Genomic DNA, 25794 nt, shown 5'->3' with positions numbered 1-25794 from the left:
TTCACAACTCAGGGAGTCACCCACGCAGCACATAAGCTTCATAACGGTCAAGCTAAGGATCATGAGGGCCTATGCACAGAGTTTGTTGCCTATGGCATCAAAACTCTAGCCCCCATCCTGGCAACGCTGTTCAATGAAGCTGTCTGTCACGGGTTCCCCAGAGCCTGGACCCTGAACACTATCACACCCATCCACAAAGCAGGAGATCCCATGGATCCACGGAATTACAGGACCATCATGGTTGGACATGTTATGTCCAAGATCTATGCATCAGTGTTAGATGGCGAGGTCAGTGCTCGCGCAAAGATACAAGGGCTCAGGGCATCCGGACAGGCCGGCTTAAGGACGGATCACTCGACTTACGATCACATTTTTACACTTAGAGGGATCATTGAGGAGGCCAGACACACGAGACAGAGAGTATATTGTTGCTTTGTGGATTTCCGCAAGGCATTCGACACCGTTCCCCGCGCCCGACTCATCAGACGTCTGTAGGAGTTAGGCTACGACTCGGCGATTATCTAGGCAATAGTAGCTCTCTATGAGCGGGTGACGGGGCAGGTCAGGATTGGCACCAGCTGGACCCCAGAGAGATCACGAGCACTATCGGAGTCAAACAAGGATGTCCCTTGTCACCGTCTCTATTTGGCCTCTACATCGACGAGCTGGAGACCACCATCAGGACACTCGGAGGTGCAGGCTGCTCTCTTGCGGAGACTGCCATCCAGATTCTCCTATACGCAGACGATGTAGTACTACTATCCTCTTCTGCTACTGGTCTTCAGCGACACTTGGATGGACTTCAGGCCTTCTGTGATACACATGACTTGAAGGTCAACCTTGGGAAAACCAAGGTGATGATCTTCAACACTTCCAGACCCACTATGCACCGAGAGCAGTTCCTCTTCGCCAGCGACCCTGTTGAGATAGTTGACTCCTACACATACTTGGGCGTTGTCTTCTCAGGCCCGATCTTCACGATGCGCCCGGCCATGCAGGCCAGGATCAGCCGGGGATACGCCGCTCTTGCCAGGCTTGAGCGACAGTGCTACCACTCCCACTTCCAGGACCCGCGGACCAAGTCTCTCCTTTTTGATTCTTTGGTCCGCCCAGCAGGCATGTATGGTAGCCCTTGGTGGGGAGTCGACCTTTCAGACACAGAGTGGGCTCGAGTTGAGCGCCTGCAGATACTGATGTTTGCTCGGATGATCCGTAGCAAACCATTGGTACCACACCAGATCATTCTAGCAGAGTTCGGCGCCTCACCCCTATAGCTTGATGCGGCTTTTCAGGCTATCACCTACCTCCACAGAGTCAGGGATTTTGGCTCCTCCGCTGATGGTCGCCTCCGCCTACCTTGGTTAGCCCTATCCTCCTCTATGGCCTTATCTGTTGATGGGGACCAGCGATGCTGGTATAGTCGTCTTTCCAGTTGGTTCACCCGACTGGTCCTCGACTTAGACCGGTTGCCTCCTTTTCAGTACAGCCTCGACGCTCCACCATCTCCTCTCTCCCCCACTGACCAGGAGGTCAACCGGCTCATTCAGGCTCCAGCTCCACACCTGGCGGACATGGTTTCTTCACTCCGAGCTTCCTGTGAAGCTCGACTTCTACCGCCGACACTGCCTACAGATCTCACAGGAGGGCTTCATCACACCTCTGGGTTACACACAACTTCATCTACCACATGCGCTCCGGATCTCCCTCGGTCAGTTTAGGGTCTCGTCACACCGATTACGGATCGAGAGTGGACGCGCAGAGGGTATCCCACGAGAGGACCGCCTTTGCCCACTTTGCGACTTACAGGAGATCGAGTCGGAGGAGCATTTTGCTTTCAGATGTCCTATCTATTATGCCATTCGAGGCCGATACCACTGCCTCTTCCGCAACGGATTCGGCTCCCTCCCACACATGCTACAATTCCCGGATCAATGGTGCCTAGCCGCTTTCTTGCATGAGATGACCCGCCACCGAGATACTTCTCTCCGAGCACGGCGACACGAGCAGCACACACAGCGTGAGGACACCCAGCGGCCTATCACTGACTTCTTTCAACCACAGGATACCTCTTCTCAGTCTAGCCGACGACGCGGACGTGAGCGAGAGCCAGAGTCACGACAGCTGCGTCAGCGGACAGACTCACACATCCAGGTCCATGACATCTCGTCTCTGCTCTCGGCCCGCCCCACTGGGGTTACCGTTGCCCTCATCCACAGGGCCACCCACCGCCCCCGACGACCGAGCTCGACTAGGCCGTGTGACGTCAGAGGCCAATCATCTATCGCAGGGTTTTTTCCGACTTCCCATTTGACGGCCCCTCTATGATTGGTCTCCGACGATTACCATCTTCACATGTATACTGTATCTCCCCCCTCTGCCCCATTTTTTTGTGCCCCCCCCTTCTTCTTCTTTGGGGCCCGTTTTGATACCACCACCGTTATGCTCATTGTATCAGTTATCTTTAGTCTCATAGACCTTCACGGTCTCCCGAAGACTTTAATAAACTTTCTTTCTTTCTTTCTCTCTCTCTCTCTCTCTCTCTCTCTCTCTCTCTCTCTCTCTCCGGCAAATGCATAGGGGTGTGTAGAAACGGCGTGGCACGGCGTGTAGTAACAGGTCAGGGTCGCAAGCCAAGGCGCAACTAGCAGGTCTAGAGCGTCACATAGACGCACCTAGGAGGTCCAAGAGGTGTCGCATAGCCCCAAGGTCAACCACCAGCACAGGCTACAGGTCACCGGGGGGGGGGGGGGGGGGGACACGTTCCGAGTTCGGCTCAAACCCCTAGACCATCTTGGGGATTAACACAATAGTGACAGGGGTTCATAAGCATGCACAGGCCGACATTTGGATGCCCAAGATCAAGACTTTCACCCCCATGAAGCCCTTGTACTCTTATGTTGCAAGTTTTGCCCCAACCCCTGGCCCATATTTGAAAACATATCACAAAATGAAGCCCCCCAATCCACAAGAGCATGTGTACTATTTAAGCTTGAAGTTCGAGAACTCAAGCTTCGACTTGAAGCTCATGAAAGGAAAGTACATGATCTGGAGGGAAATGGAAAGCAAAAAGCCATGCGTGTTGTATCTCCACCAACAACACAGCTGGTTTCTAAGCTATGCAATGAAACAAGAGATGACAGCAGATGTGAACCACAAAGGGATGACAGCAGATCTAAAGCATACCTATATTCTACCGCAGATGACAGCAGATGAAAACAATGAAACAAGAGATGACAGCAGATGTGAACCGCGAAGTGAACAAAACTGGTCTCTACAAGGAAGTGAAAGAACAGGGAACCAGAGAAGCTAACAAGTTCATCCTGAGCGTAGGGGGCCTACCAAATGGCTGCTCAGTCACAGAGGCATACACAGAAGACAAAATCAACTACCTCAAAGAGACGATACTGCAAGGGGAATGGGATCCAAATGCTATCTGGAATGTCCAGCAAAAGGGGACACAGATACAAGTCTCTCTCAATGAGACAAGGCAGCAAAGATCAAGATTCTCCAACAAACACACAAGCTCAAGTGCACAAAGATATGGATATCTAAGGAACTTACTCCAACCCCAGCTCAAGCAAAGATCATTGAACTCACTAAAGTGAAAGAAGCCAGGAAAGCAGGAAAATGGGCTGCCTACCATGAAGGACAAGCACTAATTAGGAGTTCAAATTGAGGAGTCTTAAACTGATGTAATGAAGGCCATACTATGATAGCACTAGAATATAGGTATGCTTTAGAATAATTGTGAGATGCTTTATACACTCTGTAGGAGACGCCTTCTGAGCTGCTTTATGCACTCTCTAGGAGGTGCTGCCTTGTGCACTTTCTCTCTCCTTGAAGATGTAGTTTCTCATTTGATGTGTACTTTTGTCTCCTAGGCCCGTGAGGCCTTCTACAGAGGTTAATACAACTCTCTCTCTCTCTCTCTCTCTCTCTCTCTCTCTCTCTCTCTCTCTCTCTCTCCAGAAGAACAACATGAATGAGATGGCCCAGAAAATGCTAGCCATGGACAGCAAGATAGATAAGGGATATGCAAAGGTTCTGAGCATAGAGCATGGAACTGAAAATATAAAAGGAAATATCTGGGCAAAAAGGGCAGGTAGAGACAGAGCAGAAACTTGCACAACAGATGCCAAAAAAAGAATACATCATTAACACCATTGACGAGTTGGTCAATATTAGAATGAGGGAGCAAAAACAGCGGCAAGAAAAAGCTCTAAACATTATGCACTTGGGAGAAGACATAGCTCAATTCTCTACAGAGCATATTATCCTCGCCGGAGACTTTAACGCAAGGACAGGATCATTACAAGGGATCGTTTACAATGGAAGGGAAAGATCCCATTTGGATGAAGGAAATGGAAGAGGACAACGCAGAAAGAAAAGGCTGGAAAAGGACATCCAAACATGATGGGGAAATCACCCAAATGGGAAGGCAACTCCTCGCCCTATGCGGATGCTTTGGAATACAAATTTGCAATGGCACCCCGTACTTCAAAGAAACGGAGCGATACACATGCAAAACTCCTCAAGGGTCGAGCGTAGTTGATTATGTGATCATGAACCCACATGAAAGACACATACTTGAGCACTTCAAGATTTAAGAGGAGTCTATTGATTCCAATCACAGAGCAATATCTTTGGGCATCGTAGGGACAAAACATATAGTAAAAACACAGGAAATTCCTGCGCAACCCAGGCTGAGATTGGATTATAAAAAGGCACACATATGTGAACAGAAACTAGAAGAAGAAATAGCACGTTGTCAAACGCCTTCCACATACCAAGAAATGGTTGAATACATGACAGACTTACTGCAGAAAACAGCTCATGAATGCTTTACAAAAAGCAAGGGGAAGAGCAAAGGCATGCCCTGCAACCACTGGTATGATCAGGAATGCAGAGTAGCAAAAAAAGCATGGACAACAGCAGACACAACCGAGAAGGAGGACAAAGCTAGAGCCTAAAAAAAGTTGGTAAGAAACAAAAAAAGAGAGTTTCTCAAGAGCAAACAAATTGAGAGCTTTGATGAGCTTAATCAATATCCCAGAAAAGTTTTTCCAAAAGCTACATGGCAGCATACCCCAAGAGAGGAAAGCATCATGGGAAGACATGACAGATTTCGTCAAAGGCCTCTATGAGAGAGAGGGAGAAGAGAGGGTCAATAATAACTTTTTCCATCAAAGCTGTAAATGCTGTCATAACAGAGGAAGATGTGGGAAAGGGTCTGAAAAAGCTCACAAACGGGAAGGCTCCAAACACACAAGGGCTAGTGGCTGAAATGCTGAAATGGGGGGGTGAGAAGACAAAGAAAATGCTGACTACACTCATGAATCAAGCCTTAGAAGAAGGCTTTCCCAAGGAATGGCAGCTTAGCACGATCGTACCAATCCATAAGAGCGGGGACAGCAAGGTGGCCAAAAACTACCCCACCATCATGGTGAGTAGCCTAATGGCCAGGTTATATGGCACAATAATTGAGCAAAAACTCAGCAAATGGGCGGAAGAGCAAGGAGCCAGGGCACTGTAACACCCTTCCCAAGTTAATTCCTAAACTCATGTAGTCACGGGCGTTGGCAACTCGTTTATCCACCCAGCCAAACTCTCAAGATAGGATTCGTCTTATTACGTATCTTTCTTTATGATTTTTTTCTCATCCTTATCCTTGAGACCCCAATCTCCCTAGATAGTTCTTGGCCACATGTCACATTTTAGGCCCTTACTTAGATGCATCCTTTTTTCACCCCTCTCTTGGAGTTCCCTTTTAAAACAATTGCCCCTTGGCAATTTACACATTAGATGCACCTAGGCCCTAGCCCTATTAGAACTATCTAGTCAATGCCATTACGCCCTCACCTAGGACCTTGGCAGTTACTTCTCTTGACCATTTAATTACGCACATTAATTATTACAAAAGTTGGTCATCTAAGAGAAAATGCCCACCGATCTATCCGAGGTCATGCTATCTCGGCTAGAGCATAACATTCCTTCCCTCTTCAAGCATCAGCGTCCTCGATGATGAAATCTGGGAATGCTCTCCGCAACTGGTATACGGATTCCCAGGTAGCTTCCGATAGAGGCTGACCATGCCATGCAACCAACACCGTGGGTATCTTCCGATTTCGTATTTGCATTGTTCCTCGGTCCAGGATCCTTGTTGGTTTGCGTCTTGCAATATCCTCTATCTCCTGAAACAAAACCACACCTTCGATTAGTGAGTCACCTGTATGCAAAAATTTCTTTAAGCGCGAAACATGAAAAACCGGGTGCACCTTACACCCCTGTGGCAATTCTAATTTATAGGCTACACTGCCTATTCTCTTTAGAATTAACCACGGCCCACAGTATCGAGGTGATAACTTAGCACACTCTCCTGAAGTCAACGACTTCGACTGCGAAGGAATTCTGAGAAAAACTTTTTCTCCTTCTTCAAATACTCTTATAGACCGACTTTCATCCGCATATACCTTGGCTCTATCCATAGCCTGGCGGATATTAGCTCTCGCAAGTGCTAGCATCTCCCGCATCTGAACTACAAAGTTCGCGGCACTAGGCACTTTCTGAGGTACTCCAACTATAGTTGGATTGGCTGGCCTATAACCATAGTTCAGCTCAAAAGGACTGAACCCAGTAGATGAATGTTTCCTATCATTGTAGGCAAACTCCAACAATGGCAACCACTTGTCCCATGTATGTTGCCTCAATGACACATATGCTCTCAGCATATCCTCTAAAGTCTGGTTGACTCTCTCCGTCTGACCATCCGTCTCAGGATGATTCCCACTACTCATTCCCAACTCAGTCCTTAGTGTCTCAAATACCGCTGTCCAAAAATGACCGGTAAACCTGACATCTCTGTCTGACACTATGGATCTAGGCAATCCATGCAGACGAAATATATGTCTAATAAATAAATCCGCTACTTGCGGGGCACTAATAGACTCTCTAGTCGAAATGAAGTGAGCCATCTTGGTTAGACGATCAACCACCACAAGGATAGAATTATACCCTCCTTGCGTTGCAGGTAACCCTACAATGAAGTCCATGGAAATGCTCTCCCACTTACTTAGTGGTATTTCCAGGGGCTGTAAAAGTCCGGGTGGCTTCACCCGCTCGGCCTTACTTACCTGACACGAGAAACACCGTGTCACATATTCATGAATATGCTTTTTCATCTTTGGCCAAAAGAAATCTCGCTTCACGAGATCATATGTCTTCTCGACTCCTGGATGTCCCGCACACGGGCTATCATGGCACTGTCGAATGACTCTCTGCCTGAGATCATTCTGACCAGGTACTACAACCTTGCCATTTCTAACTAGCATACCATCCTTTATGGTATATCTTGCATAAGTTTGGCCTTTTCTGGATGCCAGGTCATCCTTTTCATTTTCCCCGGGTTTTAACACATGAGCCTTAGGCCATAAGCTCTGGACAAACTCGTCCACCTTCTGAGTTTCTCTAATCTCGGTCATTAGAGCACTCTCTAATACCGTGAAACTCAGGTTGTGCATAATGCGAGACAACGCATCAGCTACCTTATTGTCTTTTCCTCTTCGGTACCGAATCGTTAAATTAAACTCCTGCATGAGCTCTGCCCACCTAGCTTGGCGGCCCCTCAAGTCAGGCTGTTTACAGAAATGTTTCAGAGTATCATGATCCACATCCACATAAAACTCTGAACCATACAGATAATGCCTCCATGTTTTCAAAGCATGGATAACAGCATACAACTCCAATTCATGAGTTGGCCAATTCCTTTGAGAGGGAGAAAGCTTCTTGCTTTCGAAGGCTACTGGCCTTCCCTCTTGAAGGAGGACTGCTCCTACCGCAATGCCACTTGCATCGGTTTCTAGGAACAACGGTTTCTGGGGATCAACTATTTTTAACACCGGTCCTGAGACCACAGCTTGTTTTATGGTGTTAAAACTTTCTTGTTGATTCTGTCCCCAAATAAAAGGTACTTTATCTGAGGTCAGATCAGTCAATGGCGATACTATTTCGGAATATCCTTTGATATGTCTTCTATAAAACTGGACAAATCCCAAGAATGATCGCAGCGGTCAGACTCTGAGGGATTGGCCAAGTTAGTATCGCAGCCACTTTCTTCGGATCCATTTCTACCCCCTGTGGAGTAATTATGAACCCTAAATACTCAAGCCTAACCATACACAGTATAGTTTTCTTTTTATTCACGTAAAGACTGGCTTTTTTCAAAGTACTGAACACTATCCTTAAGTGTTCACAATGCTCAGTAACACTTTTACTGAATATCAAGATATTGTCAATGAAATGTACTACGAACTTTCCAATATACGGATGTAGTAAATCGTTCATAAGCATGACGAAGGTCGCTGGAGCATTGGTAAGTCCGAAGGGCATTACCAAAAACTCATAATGACCAAACCTGCTTCTAAAAGCGGTTTTATGCACATCCTCGGCTCTAATCCGGATCTGATGGTAGCCACACTTAAGATCTATCTTGCTGAAAATCACGGCTCCATGTAATGCATCTAGCAAATCATCAATCCGAGCCATCGGATACCTGTGCTTAACAGTGATATTATTCAATGCTCTGTAATCTATACAGAGGCGAAACGTATCATCCTTTTTCCTCTTTAATATCACTGGTGAAGCAAAAGGTGAGAAACTTGGTTGAATCTGCCCCAACTTGAGGTATTCTTCCAGTTGCCTACGCACCTCCGCTTCTTCAGTAAAGCTCATTCTATAGGGAGGTCTATTTACAGGTTCTGCCCCCGGGATCAGCTCAATCTTATGCTGAACTTTCCGTTCTGGAGGTAACCCATAAGGTAGTTCATCCCTAAAACATTCAGAGAACTCCTCTGTTATAAGATTAGCCAGCTTGGCCATCTCACCACTTTGCGTAACATCAGTGCTAGTCGAAGAATCATCCACCGACTCTACCGATGCTGTGCAAAGGTATAAAAACTCTACTTGAGCCTTTCTGATTTCCATCACGGAAACCAACGGTCCCTGAGGTATATCTTTTTCACCTCGCAAGACATAAAGCACATCATTCATCTTGAATTGATATACGTGCTTTTTCCAATCAATGGCTGGATTCTTCCTAGAATGCCACGCCATTCCCAAGGCTATATCTGCATGAGCAAGCTTGGTCATTTCAAAATCAAGCTTCTCAGCATAGTCCTGAATTCGAAGCTCCAACTGGGTAACCCTTTGGTCCCATACTTCAGTTGAACTTCCATCTGCCATCCTGACTGTATACGCATAGTCAGATGGACTTGTCTTTAATTTCAGCCTCTTCACGAGCTTGGAGTTAATCACATTGTGAGTTGACGCTGAGTCAAACAACACAATGACATCATGACTGGCCACTTGCCCTTTCATTTTAATTAACTCCGTATCATTGAAGGCTGTATACCCCGTTGCTGCGGGCTTAGATAGGATGTTATCAGGTGCACTCGTCACTAACTTAGCAACAGATACACATAACAAACAAGGTACTAACCTCTGAGAAGGTCCCGCCAGTTGCATCTGCATATGTTCCGCACTGGGACTCTCCTGCATTTCTACGTCGCATTCAGATATTATCATATTAGCCGTGCGACGATCTTTATTCAGTGGACAATCCTTCCACTGATGTCGCTGAAGGCAGCCGAAGCACAATCCTTCTTTCCTAGCTTTCTCTTTTTGTTCAGGGGTCAATGAGGACTTTGACCAAGCCCGGGCTGCCATTGGAGTTATTTTCCTTTTCACCCCAACGGTGGTACTTGTTTTTGTTGGTCCCTCAACCGGCTTCACCTGCTTGGTTTGGCCACTTGGCTGCGAGACACTTGTCTTTGAAACCCATTTCCTCTGAAATCCCCCTCTCCTCGGGTGCTCATACTGAGTCCCTGCCTGCACAAATCCACCAGACCTACCTCTGGCATCCTCATAGTTCAGGGCTACTGCTATAGATTCATCTAATGTAGTCACATATTTAGCCCGAACTTCCATTTTTATCTTGTCGTTCAGTCCATAGATATAGTCTTTTAACTGAACCGACATAGGGAGAGGGTCTGTTATTTTCATAACACATTCCCTAAATTTGTCAGTGTACTCTGCTACTGACAAGCTCCTCTGACGAAGATTTCTATAAGCATCCCAAGCTCGGGATTCTTCATCAGGTGGGAGAAAGTGTTTCTTGAACTCAGCTTTAAACCCTTCCCAGGTGGTTGGAGCAACTTGATCCTTTTGTTGCTTTATCCACCATCTGTCCGCTGCCTCAATAAACAGGTGTGTGGCCTCGCGGATCTTCTTTAGATCGGATCTAATCTCACAAATGGCGAAGGCTTCTTCCCACTTGTGCAACCAAACCTCGATCACATCAGAGCTGCGCTCGGTCATCCGACCAGCGTACTTCTCCGGTCTATAATTAGCGATATTAGGCACTTTGACCCTTGCGCGCTCTAAGGAATGTACACTGGGCTCTGGCTCTGCTGGAGCTTTGCCCTTGTCAATCCTAGACGGTCTAGCCGACAAGGCTTGCACCATCTCCCTAATCTCATTTTGACCAGCATTCACCTGAAGCTGCTGGTTCATAACCTGTTGTAAAGCATCCTCTAATATTGAAATCCTACCAATCAAAGTAGGTGCTGCCTGATGTGACATCTGTTGTGTAGATTGAGCTCTAGACTCGCTAGGATTCACCCTTGAACTCTGCCCTTCTGCTTCCATTATGTTGAAAAGGGAAATAAAAATTTTTCTCTTCCTTTTTTTTTTTTTTTTTTTTTTGGGTGAAATAATAATAAATGCGAAAACTCCAAAAGTACCGCACTTCAAAATTCCTTCCTGTACAGGAACAAAGTCCCGCAAACTAAGAACTTGAAATATATATATCCTAAAGAGAAAGAGATGCCCCCTGGTTATCCTTGATCTGTCAATCTAAAATGATAAACAGCCTGCCGTCACCACGTGAGCGCTGATCAACGAATCCAAACGACGTGGGGAAAAAACTGGGGCCGTTCGTAGCCGTCGAATGTCAGCAGCGAAGCATAACAACGAAGTATAACCAAATATACTGCGCTACTTCCCTTTCGCCACACAGGCCCGTTGTTTCTCCGCCAGAGATCGTGCCACGTCCGTTCCAATCTCGTTCCTCGCAGGTTTGAAATTGCTGAGATTAGATTTTCATCACGGCGAACCGAAGGTATTTCGATGCGTCATCTCTCCCCGTTCGTAGCTCGTCGTCATCTTACGTGATACCAAGTGTAACAGATTTTTCCCCCTTGATTTCGTCTGCAGATCCTGTCTAATAGTGTTCCTGCGCACTGACTTTTCACGCTCACGCTCAGTTCCCCCAATCGCTTGAAATCGCGATCACTTTGCCCCTTCTCAATTCGCGATACCGGTTCTAACTGCAACCCGTATGATCGACAATTCTTTCTGCATCTCCTACTCGTCGATCTCCCCCTTGCTGCGCTCTGATACCAAGTGTAACACCCTTCCCAAGTTAATTCCTAAACTCATGTAGTCACGGGCGTTGGCAACTCGTTTATCCACCCAGCCAAACTCTCAAGATAGGATTCGTCTTATTACGTATCTTTCTTTATGATTTTTTTCTCATCCTTATCCTTGAGACCCCAATCTCCCTAGATAGTTCTTGGCCACATGTCACATTTTAGGCCCTTACTTAGATGCATCCTTTTTTCACCCCTCTCTTGGAGTTCCCTTTTAAAACAATTGCCCCTTGGCAATTTACACATTAGATGCACCTAGGCCCTAGCCCTATTAGAACTATCTAGTCAATGCCATTACGCCCTCACCTAGGACCTTGGCAGTTACTTCTCTTGACCATTTAATTACGCACATTAATTATTACAAAAGTTGGTCATCTAAGAGAAAATGCCCACCGATCTATCCGAGGTCATGCTATCTCGGCTAGAGCATAACAAGCACCATCCCAGGCAGGGTTTCGTCCTAAACATTCGACAATAGACCACTTGGTTGCCATACGGGCTGCAACGGAGGGGGTCAAGAATAAGAAAGAAGTAGTCTATTGTTGCTTTGTAGACTTTAAGAAAGCATTCGACACAGTTCCATGCAACAAGCTATGGGAAATACTGGAAAAGCTCGAAGTCCCTCATGAGATCAGAGAAGCCACATACATGTTATATGAGAGAGCATTAGCTCAATTAGCGCAACCACTTGTAGATGGCTCATACTCTAAAGGAAAAGTCATCATAAGCAGTGACATAGGAGTCAAGCAAGGCTGCCCCCTCTCACCAACTCTCTTTGGTCTGTTCATCGATGAATTGGAAGAGTGGAGGAGAACACACAGCGGCAAAGGTGCCCAGATTGCAGGCAATGCCCTCTTATTGCTTATTTACGCAAATGATGTAGTCTTCTTTGCAAAAAGCAAGAAGAGATGCAAACACATTTGGATACACTGGGAAAATTCTACAAACACTCAGGAATGCAAGTCAATATATCCAAGACAAAAGTGATGGTGATTGGGACTCGGAATAAACACGTTGATTTCACTTTTGAGGGAGAGCCTCTAGACAGTGTCACAACATACAAATATTTGGGGCTGGAATTTGCAGACACTTACAAGTGGAATGCATGTGTGGAAAGAAGAATCCTGGGAGGTTTGAAAGCTTTATATAGCTTCCAAAACAAGTGCAGAGAGGCACACTTATGGAACTGGGAAATGAGAAAGTTTTTGTATACCATGCTCGTACAAACAGTGCTCCTTTACGGGTGTCCAACTGGGGCACCTGGGCTCTCTAGGGCCTACTGGAACCGAATAGAGACTTTGCATAAACAATTTCTCATAGGGGAGTTAGGGGTGAAGGCACAAACACCGTACCCCATCTTGTTGGCTGAGACAGGTATGATACCTCTCGAAGGAAAGGCATTGTGCCAATGCATGGCATACCTCAACAAAGTTGGAAGATGGATGCCAATAGGATACCACACAAAGAAATGGAAACTACACGAATCGCTGGATGGCACAAAGAGGGGCTGAAATGGATGGAATTATGGGGTATAACCGCTGCTGCTATCCCCGAATATGCATGGGAAATCAGGGAGTTAGTGACGCAGAGAATGCTACAGAAGCTATGGCAAGAACCGGGGGCAAAAATGCAGTTTTATAAGTAGGAAATCAATCCGATGGACAGCTATGGAATGCAGAAATACCTCGGGGAAGACATATCAACATTTAAAAGACATTTAATTTGCAAAATCAGAACCAGCTCAAATGATCTCGAGGTGGAGAGGGGAAGATGGGCAAGACCCAGCGTACCAAGAGAGGAAAGAGTATGTAAAATCTGCCCCGCAGGAGAAGTAGAAAATGAGCAGCATGTACTCCTAACATGTCGAGCATATGCGCAAATCAGAGAATGTTATAGGGGCAATAGAAGCAACCTGAAATCCCTACTGGAGTGGCCAGCCAAAGAGCTAGGCAACTACATAAAGGAAATTTTAGAATATCGCAACAAAGTACCTGGTCTAGCACAAAGGCTAGCAAAACAAGTACTCACTACATAGCACATTTATGCTTTTATTTATGCTATTTTCTTTCAATGGATGTAAACAATCACTACTTGTTGATAGTGATCACTGTCCCATAGATCCTGAAGGGTCTCATGAGGACATTAATACAATCATATCATATCATATCTCTCTCTCTCTCTCTCTCTCTCTCTCATCATTGAGCCACCAGGTTACTTGGATATATGGAACCTAAGCATGTACTAGGAGCATTAGCTCTAACACCTAATACTCTTCTATTATTTTGCTACTCTGCTATTTTGTTCACTAGCTTTGCACTTTAGCTTTCGGGAAGCGCCTTAGGAGGCCTTTGCTTCAGCCCTTAGTGGCTTGTATGAGTAACATTTTGGTTTTGCACTTTGTCTCATAGGTCCGCGAGGTCTCCTACACACGTTAATACATCTCTCTCTCTCTCTCTCTCTCTCTCTCTCTCTCTCTCTCTCTCTCTCTCTCCTACACACGAGTGATGGATTATGAGGATCAGCATTGCCTAGCTCTTTATGTCAGGGAGGCCACTATGCTTCGACGACACTACCTCAGAGACCATCAATACAGACCGGAGCGTGATAGAGCCCAGCCCGATAGAGCTCAGACACACGCTATACCAGATGACAGGTATCAGGAGGAGCACGAGGAGGTCAGAGCTCACACAGGACACATGCCTCCACCCTGTGGATGTACATATGAGATGGTTTGTAGACGCCGCAGGATCTTGTTACATAGGGGACGTACTCGCCGCTTCATCTCCAGACGATCCAGGATGATGGCAGCTTTTCGAAGGAGACTTACTCATGGAGATCTCGCCCTACCAGCCGCTCACCTCACTTTTGCTCAGATTTGTACTCTCATAGCAGGAGGCAGAGTCGATGGACAGGATTTCCAGTATTATTTTGGTTCTCAGACTCCGTGATACATGGACTTGTATCTTTGCATTGACATATTGTACTCATCCCCCCATTTTGCACCCAGGGGCGGTTTCCTTGCATCTAGCTTACTTTGTATTTAGGCTCGGATTTGACATTATGTACTTTTACTTGCATTGTATTGCGTAGCACTTAGATGATATTCGACGATGCCTCTTCTTTGTGGCACGTTGATTTTGTGCTATCTTGTACGCAGAGTTCTTGATGTCCCATGGGCCCATTTTGGCCTTTAGTGGACAATAATACACTTTCTTTCTTTCTTTCTTTCTCTCTCTCTCCCCCCCATCGACATGACTATGCTATACTTAGCACTTAGGACTTAGTACGACCACTCTGCATTTTTTCCATTTTGCATTGATGTGGATGCTCGTTTAGTAGCTCCACTACCACAGCTTGTTTTATACCAGGTTTTTCACAGTCTCATAGACCCATCGGTCTTCCGAAGACTTTGATAAACTTTCTTTCTTTCTTTCTCCCTCTTTATATCTTTATATATATATGACTCAGTCAAAGAAGTATGTGCCCCTGGAGACCTATCAGATTGGATGGAGCGCAGGATCTAAGTGAAGCAAGGATGCCCCCTCTCACTGACAATCTTTGGGCTCTACATTGATGAGATCACAGCTTTCATTGATCGCCTAGGGGGGAGGGATCGTTGCTTGCTGATTTGATTATATAGATACTGCTACACACAGATGACATAGTCCTCTTATCGTCTTCAGCAACACGCCCACAGAGACATCTTAAGGCCCTAGACGTCTTTTGTAGGGAGAGAGACTTGACAGTCGACCTTGGCAAGACCAAGGTTATGATTTTCAACACCTCATTAGTACTACTTCATCAGCATAGCTTCGTGTACCAAGGAAAGCCAGTGGAGATCGTGCAATTAGTCTTCACGGGACCAATTTTCACACGAGTCATGCAACCAGGGCACGGCTTACATGAGGACAGGGAGCTTTAGGGCAACTAGAGCAACAGTGGTTTCAGGCACACTTCTAGGACCCCTCGATAAAGGATCGATGTATGATACAGTAGTGAGGCCGACAAGCATGTATGCAGCCCCCTTTTGGGAGGGAGTTTGATCTCTCGATGATTGATTCGTGTGTAGATTGGAGAGGCTACACGTGATTATGGGGTCCAAGATGATTTGGAGTAAGCCCGCAGCTCCTCACTAGATTGTACACGCTAAGTTCGTCATGATACCACTCCAAATTGATGTCACCTTCTAGGCAATGGCATATCTTCATAGGGTTTGGTCTTTGCCTAGTTGGAGACTATCGAGGTTGGCATTAGAGTCATCCAAATGACTAGCTGAGAGAAGGGTTAGCACGGCCCGGTATGCACACATATCCAGATGGTTTGCCAATCAGGGTATTCAAATGGACCGACCCCCCCACCCCTCGCCTTCTAGTACAGCTTGGATGCCCCATCCCCCCTGCTGCCACGAGATGAGATCAACTGTATCATACAATTGGATCTACTCCAACTCTATACATCACGAACTAGAAGGGGGGCCAGGGCCAAGATCCAGTTCTACTGCTTGAGAGTATTAGAGGATGGAGTGATTATCAGACCCCAGTACTTGAGGATAGACAAGTCTCACATGCATTGAGGATAGCTGCGGGTCTCGTCCCATCAGCTGAGGATCGAGATAGGGAGAGCCGCAGGCACATCTAGAGAGCAGTGGATCTGTAGGTTATGCACATTGGAGGGGGTGGAGACAAAGGAGCATTTCCTATGCACTTGCCCAGTCTACTATGAGATCCATGAATGATACCAGTGTCTCTTTCAGGAGGGGCTCGGTTTTGGACCTCTCTCTCAACTAATCCACTTTCATGACAGGTATTGCGTTGGTCTCTACCTAATTGAGATGTGGCGACACCAAGAGACCCTACTGAGACAAACCAAACAATAGGAGGTGACAGTGCCACAAGGGACAGAGATAGATCGAGCACAGTGATATGTCACGGATTTCTATGCATTGAGTCAGCCCTAGGACATGGTGTAGTAGAGGAGGAGAAGACAGCCAACATGAGAGAACATTGGATTAGTTGGAAGAAACGATGCAGAGCGGCAAAGCAAACACGCATAGACCACACATGATGCACAAGATGACTAGAGCACGCACGATGGAGGTCCAACCTATCTCAGACCTCCTCACCACAAAAGACCATTTGAGCCGAGGTGTCACTCTTGATAAGGCTCAACAAATACAGAGATCACAAAGGCCATGCCTCTCACCACACAACAAGGGACGACTCGGCAAATATAGATACGATCTCTTCGCATCACACACCAAGCCACCATGCCACCTAGTTATGTATTTTGAGTACTAGTTTTGAGCTTTGAGTTATTAAGCTTATTAGTATAGCACTCAGTAATGGCCCTAGCAAGCCCTTTGCCTCAACCCACAGTGGCATGTATGAGTTACTCTTTGATTGTATTGTCTCATAGGCCTGCGAGGCCTCCCGAAGATGTCTCTCTCTCTCTCTTCGATATTGTACCACGAGCCCGATTTTTCAAATGCCTAGTTGATCCTGGGTACAATCGGCACATTATTAAGGCAGTCCAGGCACTATACGAGCGGATATCAAGATGGATAAAGGAGATCATGAGCACGATCGGAGTTACTCCATTATCACCGACCTTGTTTGGCCTATACATCGACGAGCTTGAGTCCTACATCGCAACTCTAAGGGGTGCACGTTCGTCGTTAGTTGGCTCCTTGATTTCAATTCTACTATACGCAGGCGATGTGGTTCTACTCTCTCCTCAACTAAGGTCTCCAGCGACACTTTTTGCAATACAAATTTTTTGAAGGTCAACTTGGGTAAAACTAAGGTTTTGGTCTTCAACACATCTCGAGCGGTTGCACACAAAGAGCAATTTACCTTCCAAGCGGCTCCAATAGAGATTGTTGCATCCTACACATACCTAGGTGTTCTCTTTGTAGATTCGATTTCCACGATGCGACCAGCTATGCAGGCCCGTTTGAGCATGGGACATGCTGCATTAGCCAAACTCCAGCACCAGTGCTTCCACTCATTTTTAGGATCCCACTACCAAGTCTGTTCTTTTTCATTCATTGATTTGCCCATCAAGGATGTACAATAGTCCCTTTTGGGAGACAAACTTATCGGAGACACGCATAGGAAGACTTTCTACTTCTCGCTCGAATGATCCACAGTAAGCCATCGACCCCGCATTAGATCATACTAGCAAAGTTTGGGGCCACCGCTCTACAGTGTGATGCAATGGTCACTTATCTGGGGCTAGGGACTTTGATACCACGACAACCAAATGACATAGACTACCATGGCTGGCCCCAACTTCATTTATGGCATTGGAGGCAAAGGGGGATCAGAGGAGTCGGTATGCTCAGACACGCAGATATTTCACAAGCTCAGAGATACAGATGGACAGATTGCCAACGTTTCAGTATAGCCTTGAGGCTCCATTCATTCCGCTTGCTTGTCAGGAGGTGAACCTCTTACAACTCCACACATTCAGCACCTAGTTAGCACGCTACTGAGCTTTTGGTGAAACTAAGCTTCTGCAGATATCATTGCTTATGGATGTCAGAGGAGGGGTTCATCGAACCACCAGGCTACATCCAAATTCATCTCCCACATGCACTAAGGGTCTCTATGAGTCAGTTCCCGATGTCTTCACATAGGGCTACGAGTTGAGACAGAATGAGTAGAGGGTATCCAATGTGAGAGACGAATCTGCACTTCATGAGATATGTAGGGACCAAGAGAGAGGATCACTATGCTTTCAGATGCCCTGTATACTATGAGATTCGTGGATGGCACCACTATCTTTTCAGTACTAGTTTTGGCCCACTCACACATTCTTGGCACATCAAGATCAACGGCAAGTGGCTATTTTCCTTCTTGAGGCCTACAAACACAGAGAGAAGCTCATGCAAGCCTAGAGGAGAGCACATGAGAGACTGGCCGACAGCCCCAGTCAGAGCATATAAGGACACCACATGAGTGACCGGCCGATCCTAGTCAGAGCACGATCATGGATTCTTTCTCCAGTGACCCGACAGCAAGGGATCAGACTCGATAAATCCAACCCCGAGTGGACACTCACACGAGGGCTGCAGACATGTCCTCTCTCTACAATGTGGAAGACAGACCACTGGAGTGACGACAACACTTGTCAAACAACAGGCCAAATCGTAGATACTCAAAAGGAAGAATGGACACGAGCGACAACAACATTCTATTGCTGACATTCCATCTTGATGCCACCCCTCGCCAGATCCTAAGCCACTATCAGAAAAGCTCCTCTTGTCTCTCCTCAACCATCCAGGGCTGTTGGTCCCACAGACGGGATACACAGTTCTAGCCACTCAGGGATAGGCGACACATTGATAGACGGCCAGGGGATTCCTCCTTGGTGTTTGTTCCTCCTTTGTGGGTTTCTCTCACAGCGATTGCACTATGTACTAACTTTTTTTTCTCATCACAACCATTAGCCTTTGGTAGGGCTTCCCATGTTAGTGGCCCCACCCTTATGTTTCATTGTATCTAGTTTCTTTTCAATCTCATAGACCCTTTGGTCTTTCATAGACATTAATAAGCTCTCTCCACTTGGTGCTAACCACTCCTAGTTTTCATTCAGCATCTCGATTGCTAATCCTAGACACACGACATGACCCTCCTGCCCCCCCCCCCCAATGTCCAAGTACATTTCAATCGTGCTCTTGATACAATATAGATGAGCCACATATCCCGTGGACTAGCTACCCCCTTGGAGGATGATGTTGATCTGTCTCATAGTTCAAACACACTTGTACCAGTAGTCCATTATGCCGCCGTCAATTCATTCCCCATGAGCCAATCTACAACACACCCTCCACCTAGGAAGATGCTCCAAAACCCATGGTTTGATGGTGAGTGCCAAGAGATGAGATCTCACCTGATATGAGAGCAGGCTCTAGGGCACTTGACAAAATCTAAGACACAATAGATCTCATGGCGTCTGACACGAGGTAAGAGCCAGGCTTCGAGGAGGCGTCATCGACATCCTAGAAAGTCTACACTTGCTTTGTCGACTTTTGGAAGGCCTTTGCATAGTCCCACGATCTCCTACAATTAGGACGCTTCAGGGGCTGCAAATCTCAGAGGTCTTCATATGGGGGGTGATGAGTTTGTATGTGACAATCAGAGGCAGCGTACACTCGCCAAGTGGTCTATCAGGGAAGACAGGGATGCCCCCTCTCACCGACACTTTTTAGGCTCTCCATTGATGAGATCACGACCTTCATTGACTGCCTAGGAGGTGAGGAATCATCGCTCATTAATTTGATGATACAGATACTATTATATGTTGATGATATAGTCCTCATATCCTCTTCAGCAGTAGCAAGTCTCTAGAGGTTTTTTGCAGGGGGAGAGACTTGACAGTCAACCTTGGCAAGACCAAGGTCATGATTTTCAACCCCTCACAGGCAGTACTTCATCAACATAGCTTCGCTTACCGAGGTGATTCGGTAGAGATTATGCAGTCCTACACATACCTCGGGACAGTTTTCACAGGTCCAGTATTCACAATAGTCCACGCAGCCAAAGCACGACTTACACGTGGCCAGGGAGCTCTAGCTCGACTAGAGTGATAGTGCTTTCAAGCGCACTTCCAATACCCTGACGAATGGATGGTTATTTAATACACTAGTGAGACTGACAAACGTGCAGCACCCTTCTAGGGGAGTGAACTCTCAGCAACAGACTGGAGGAGAATTAAGAGATTACAGATGATTACAAGTTTCTGAATGATTCAGAGTAAGCCGTCAGTCCGCCACCATATTGTACACGTAGAGTTCGCCATGACACCACTCCAGATCGAGCCATCTTTCAAACGATGACATATCTTCACAGGATCTGGGCTCTACCTAGGTGGAGATTATCAAGACTGGCATTAGAGTCATCCAGACGAATAGCAAACAAAGGGATCACCACAGCCTGGTATGCACGTGTATCCAGATGTTTGCCAGTCAAGGTATTCAGATAGATTGACTCTCGTCGTTTTAGTATAGCCTGGATGCCCCATCCTCCCTGATCCTACGAGATGAGATCAACCGTATCATACGGTTAGATCTATTCCAACTATACATGTCCTGGACTTGGGAAGGGGACCAGGAGTTCCCCACCAAGATCCAATTCTATCATGACTACTTCCATAGAGTATCAGAGGACAAAGTGATTATCAGATCCCCACACCTAGAGGACAAACGTTTCTCACACGCACTGAGGATTGCCATTGGACACATGCGAGTCTCATCCCACTAGTTGAGGATCGAGGCAGGCATAGCCGAGAGCATACCTCAAGAGCAGTGGATATGGAGGCTTTGCACGTTGGGAGAGGCAGAGACAGAGGAGCACTTCCTATTCACTTGTTCAGTTTACTATGAGATTTGAGGTCGATACCACTATCTATTCTGGGAGGGGCTTGGGTTTGGGCCACGTTCTAGGCTGATTCACTATTAGGACTAGGCCTGTGTTAGCCTCTATCTACTAGAGATGGGATGATACAAAGAGATTCTACTGAGACAGCTTAGATAGCCGGAGGCGACAATGCCATATGCAATAGAGACGAATGGAGCACAGAGACATGTCACAGATTTCTACACATTTAAGTCAGCCCCAGGACATATTGGAGTGGAGGAGGACGAGATAGCTGATATAAGGGCAGAGTGGATCAACAGGAACAGACAACCTAGAGTTGTAGAGTAGAGACACAAAGACCACTCACGATGCAGAGACCGATCAGACCGCACATGATGTGCCAATACAAATAATGACACTGGGGTTTCTATCTTGTTTTATTTGGATACAAATTCTCTCCAATTCCTCTTGATCATTTAATTGGGCTGGGACGTCCCCGTCGTCCGACTCTTTCATTGCATAATAAGGCTCAACAAGGATCGTAACTCCACGAGCATTGTGTGGGAAATAACCACAAGTCTTACTACCTACACTGGAGAAAAGCTATCTTCAATCTTTTGATACAACCAAGCCACACAGCTAATCCCTCTAATACTCAATTCCGGCAACATGAATCCTCTTCTCCTGTGAGTTTCAGAGATGGAGGCAACATGAATCCTCCATCTCCCGAGAGAGCTAGAAAGAATGCTTTAAAGAAGCAGCAACCAATAGATAGATAAAGATCCATCAACGCGTGGACCACCTAGCTAGTCAAAGCCAAGGGGTCACTCTCGACATGGCACACCGGATCTAGAGATCTCAGAGACCAGGCCCCCCACCGCAAAACGTGAGACGACACGACAAATGCAAATGCAAGATATCCTGGCATCCAATTAGAGAGACCGACCATAGCAGCTAGCTATGGATTTTGAGTATATTGATTACTATTTCTGAGTTTATGTTTTGAGCTTTCAGCTTCTTAGTATAGTACTCTGCAACGGCCTTAGAGAGCCCTTTGCATCAGCAATGGCTTGTATGAGTTACTCTTTCGACTATACTTTGTCTCATAGGCCCGTGAGGCCTCCCGAGGACGTAAATCCATCTCTCTCTCTCTCTCTCTCTCTCTCTCTCTCATAGACCCATCGGTCTTTCGAAGACACTAATAAAATTTCCTTCTTTCTTTCTTTCTTCCTCTCTCTCTCCACCTCCTGGGACCGTACCTTGTAATAGTTGGTAAGGCTTTACGTCATCAACTCAGATTCGAATCTTCCATGCAAACCAGAGACGCTACGCGAGTATCATCGGCTCGTACGCACAAAGAAAACTAGATTTCGTTCGCCAGAACGAGGAGCTACTCGCAGATATTCCTAGAGGGACGGTCCCCCTCACCACTCATTGACACTCAAGTCTGGTATAACTATGTACACACACTATATGATATCCCAAATCAGCCAGTCCCTGACCTCTCACATATGCCACGCCCCACATCCTGCACCCTCTTCACTAAGGGGGGAGACAAGGATGCCGTAATGAAACTTCATAATGGCAGAGTGAAGGATCATGAGGGGCTATGCACTAAGTTCATTGCATATGGGATTAACCTCCTGGCTCCGATCTTAGCAAAGCTTTCTAATGAGTGGTTTATTTGGGGTTTCTACGCACCTCGACCATTAACATTATCGCACCCATCCACAAGGCAAGGGATCCCATGAGCTCAAAGAATTACAGGACCATTATGATTGGGCAATGTCATGTCCAAGATTTATGCATCAGTACTTGATTCCGAGGTCAACCAATTTGCAGAGTGTCAACGACTTAGAGCAGCAGGATAGGTTGGATTCTGGCACAATCATGGGACCATGGATCACATTCTCATGCTCAGGTGTATCATCATGCAGGCGAGGGCATGGAAGCAGGAGGGTTTACTATTGCTTTGTGGATTTCCACAAAGCATTTGATACAGTTCCAATGCCCGTCTCCTCCGGCACCTATAGGATTTGGGTTATGACCAGGAGATCATTTGGGCTATCATGGCACTTTATGAGAGAGTAGAGTCCGGGCAGTGTCTGGGTGGACAGATGAAATCATAAGCACTATTGGGGTCAAACAAGGGTGTCCTTTATCACCTACCCTGTTTGGCTTAGTACTTCATGAGTACTTAGTACTACCATTTTGCTTTTTTTTTGAATTTTGCATTGGTGTGAATGCTCGTTTAGAAGCTCCACCCTCATAGCTCGTTCTTGTACCAAGATTTTCACGGTCTCATAGACCCATCGGTCTTCCAAAGAATTTAATATCTCTCTCTCTCGGATGGAGCGCCTACAGATCCTCATGCTCTCACGGATGATCCGGGGGAAACCATCTGTACCACATCATATCATTCAGGCCGAGTTTGGCGCTTCTCCACTCCAGCTAGATGCATCCTTTCACACCATCACATATCTACACCGAGTTAGATCATATGGGGACTGCACATCAAGGAGACAAAGGTTGCCATGGTTGGCTCTCGATTCCTCCATGAGGTTGGCAGTAGAGGGAGACGAGCGAGGCTCGTATGCACGGACTGACAAATGGTTTGTGAGACTGGGGTTTCACATCGATACGATACCTCCTTTTCAGTACAATTTGGATGCCCCCCCGGTACTCCCACCCACCATCCCGATCGGGCCACACACCAACTAAGTCATTCGAGAGGATCTCCTGCAGCTGCACATCTTTAGAACCTAGGGCGCCGAGGGAGCTTCCAGTGAAGCTGAGCTTCTATAGAGATCACTGTCTTCGTATTTCGGAGGAGGGATTCATCACACCACCGGGGTACACTGAGCTACACATGCCTCACTCACTACGGATCTCCATCGGACATCATCACACCGCCTCCGCATAGAGAGTGGCAGAGCAAAGGGGATCCCTAGGGAGCATCACATATGCACATTGCGCAACTGTCAGGAGGTTGAGTCGGAGGAGCATTTTATTTTCAGGTGCCCAGTGTACTATGAGATCCGAGGTCGCTACCACTGTCTCTTCAGAGACAGCTTGGGGCCCTTTTCCAGATTCCTCACTTACCCAAATCAGAGATGCCTCACAGCCTTCATTCACGAGGGGGGTCCGACACAGAGAGTACTTACTCAAGCGACGGGGCTTGGCCACACCACCAGACACCTCTCAGAGCAAGATCATAGAGTTCTTCCCATCGAGTGATATTGATCGTCCAGTCTCTTGCCGCAGACCCGACCCGACGACTGTAGCACGACACACCAGGCATCGAGGGGACACACAGATCACTCTGGGAAACCTCCCATCACTGTTTAGACCCGGGATATGTCCCACGGGAGTCACACTGGCTCTGGTCTTGAGTCGAGCCTCCTGCAGGAGACCGAGGCGCACGGCACCCCTTGACAGACAACAACGTCCCATCACCGGCTACGCACTAGCTAGGGCGACATGACATACAGAGGATTCAGCTCAGTCTTTTCCCTTTTCATTGTCACACCCAGATGTATTTGACTATGTATGATCAGACTTAGGACTCAGCACGGGTGATGATGCTCGTTTAGTAGCTCCACCCTTACTGTGGTTTGTATCAGGTTTTCTTTCAGTCTCATAGACCCATCGGTCTTCTGAAGACTCTAATAAATTTCTGTGTGTGTGTGTGCGCGCGCGCACGTTCGTGCATGCGTGTGTAGGTAATTATGCATTTAATTAGGTATTAAAAAATACGTGTCTGCATTGTCTTGAATTCATGATTGTCTAGAGTATTTGCGTCCGAAATTCCATCATTCAAAAGCATCCTTATAGATACAATCTGTTGCATGAATTGATGCATACATGATACAATGTAGGATGGTCTTACCATGGTTGCAAAAATCAATACCAGGAACCAATCCTTCAACCCATACAGTTGCTTGCTCAGTGTGCTTAGAGACTCTGTTTTCACTGCTGTCAACTAACTTTGCAGCATCTGTACATTCATTACAGTCTCTCACAACAAGACCATCTCTGCCCGGACTGCAAACATAGGAACCCGAGTCCTTGCTTTCCAAAAGATTCACATCATTTGGCCCGTTTATGGTTTGTTGAGATGCATGGTCAGGTGTCATATGGATCTCTGTCCCCTCCTCTTCTGCAGGCTCATTACTGACTGCATTACATTCCAAAAAGGTTTGTTCTTTTCTTTCACAAGAGAAATCAACACTTTCTGATGTTACAAGCTGCTCTGGAAAAACAAAAACGTATGGGCAAGGAATATTTAGTGCCCTTGTCCAAAATATGCAATTGGCCCTGCAAAAATATTACATTTTGAAACATCAGTTATCAATTGAAAGGAATATTACCTTGCTGATATATTAAATCTTTTATTGGAGAGATAGTACTTCACCTCTCACTGCTAACTATTAAGTCTTTTATTGGAGAGATAGTACTTGACCTCTCACTGCTAACTTGCACTTATGTTTGGTCTCAAAAAATTTTCTAACTTCTTTGAAAAACGAAAATACAAGATTGTCATCATGCCCATGATCTTCTTTATTGATTGCTGAGCTCAGTTATTATAAACTTCTCATATCCCAATCCCAAAGCATGCAGACACTACAAGCAAGAAGGATCTACTCCAAATGTCTCCCTCCATTTGCTAACTGCAGTCTCTCCATGTAATCTTCTTATTCCTGAGAGATCTCCAAAGCCTCCTCCAGAAACACCTCTGCAAATCTAAAATGATCTGAAATCTCTCCCAGTGAGCTGCTCTAGAAGGTGTCCAACCTCAAGACAGAATCTGAAATTTTCTGACATTGCTAACCATAAGCTAGAAAAATGGGACGATTTTGGAATGATTGTCTACTACAATCCACTCCCCCTCAGTTAGGATCCCACTGCAAGTACTTTATAGGAACACCCCATAATAGCTACACTTTTCAAGT

General features: G+C 46.3%; 1 protein-coding gene across 6 annotated transcripts in view; it reads right to left on the bottom strand.

The window, feature by feature from the left end:
* The window catches only part of LOC147904850 (SET domain-containing protein), a 158805-nt gene that overhangs the window by 72428 nt on the left and 60583 nt on the right, over positions 1–25794 (bottom strand). For all 6 annotated transcript variants that reach the window (XM_087388705.1, XM_087388697.1, XM_087388714.1 and 3 more), the window contains one exon: positions 24732–25159. In XM_087388705.1, the coding sequence (XP_087244831.1) occupies positions 24732–25159 (428 nt within the window). The remainder of the gene's footprint in view (positions 1–24731; positions 25160–25794) is intronic.

The sequence above is a fragment of the Dipteris shenzhenensis genome, chromosome 2, assembly GCF_047967505.1.
Source record: "Dipteris shenzhenensis isolate YYH24624 ecotype China chromosome 2, Dip_SZ_1.0, whole genome shotgun sequence".
Taxonomy (NCBI): Eukaryota; Viridiplantae; Streptophyta; class Polypodiopsida; order Gleicheniales; family Dipteridaceae; genus Dipteris; species Dipteris shenzhenensis.
The sequence above is the reverse complement of the archived record's forward strand: the minus strand, read 5'-3'. Positions and strand labels throughout refer to the sequence as shown.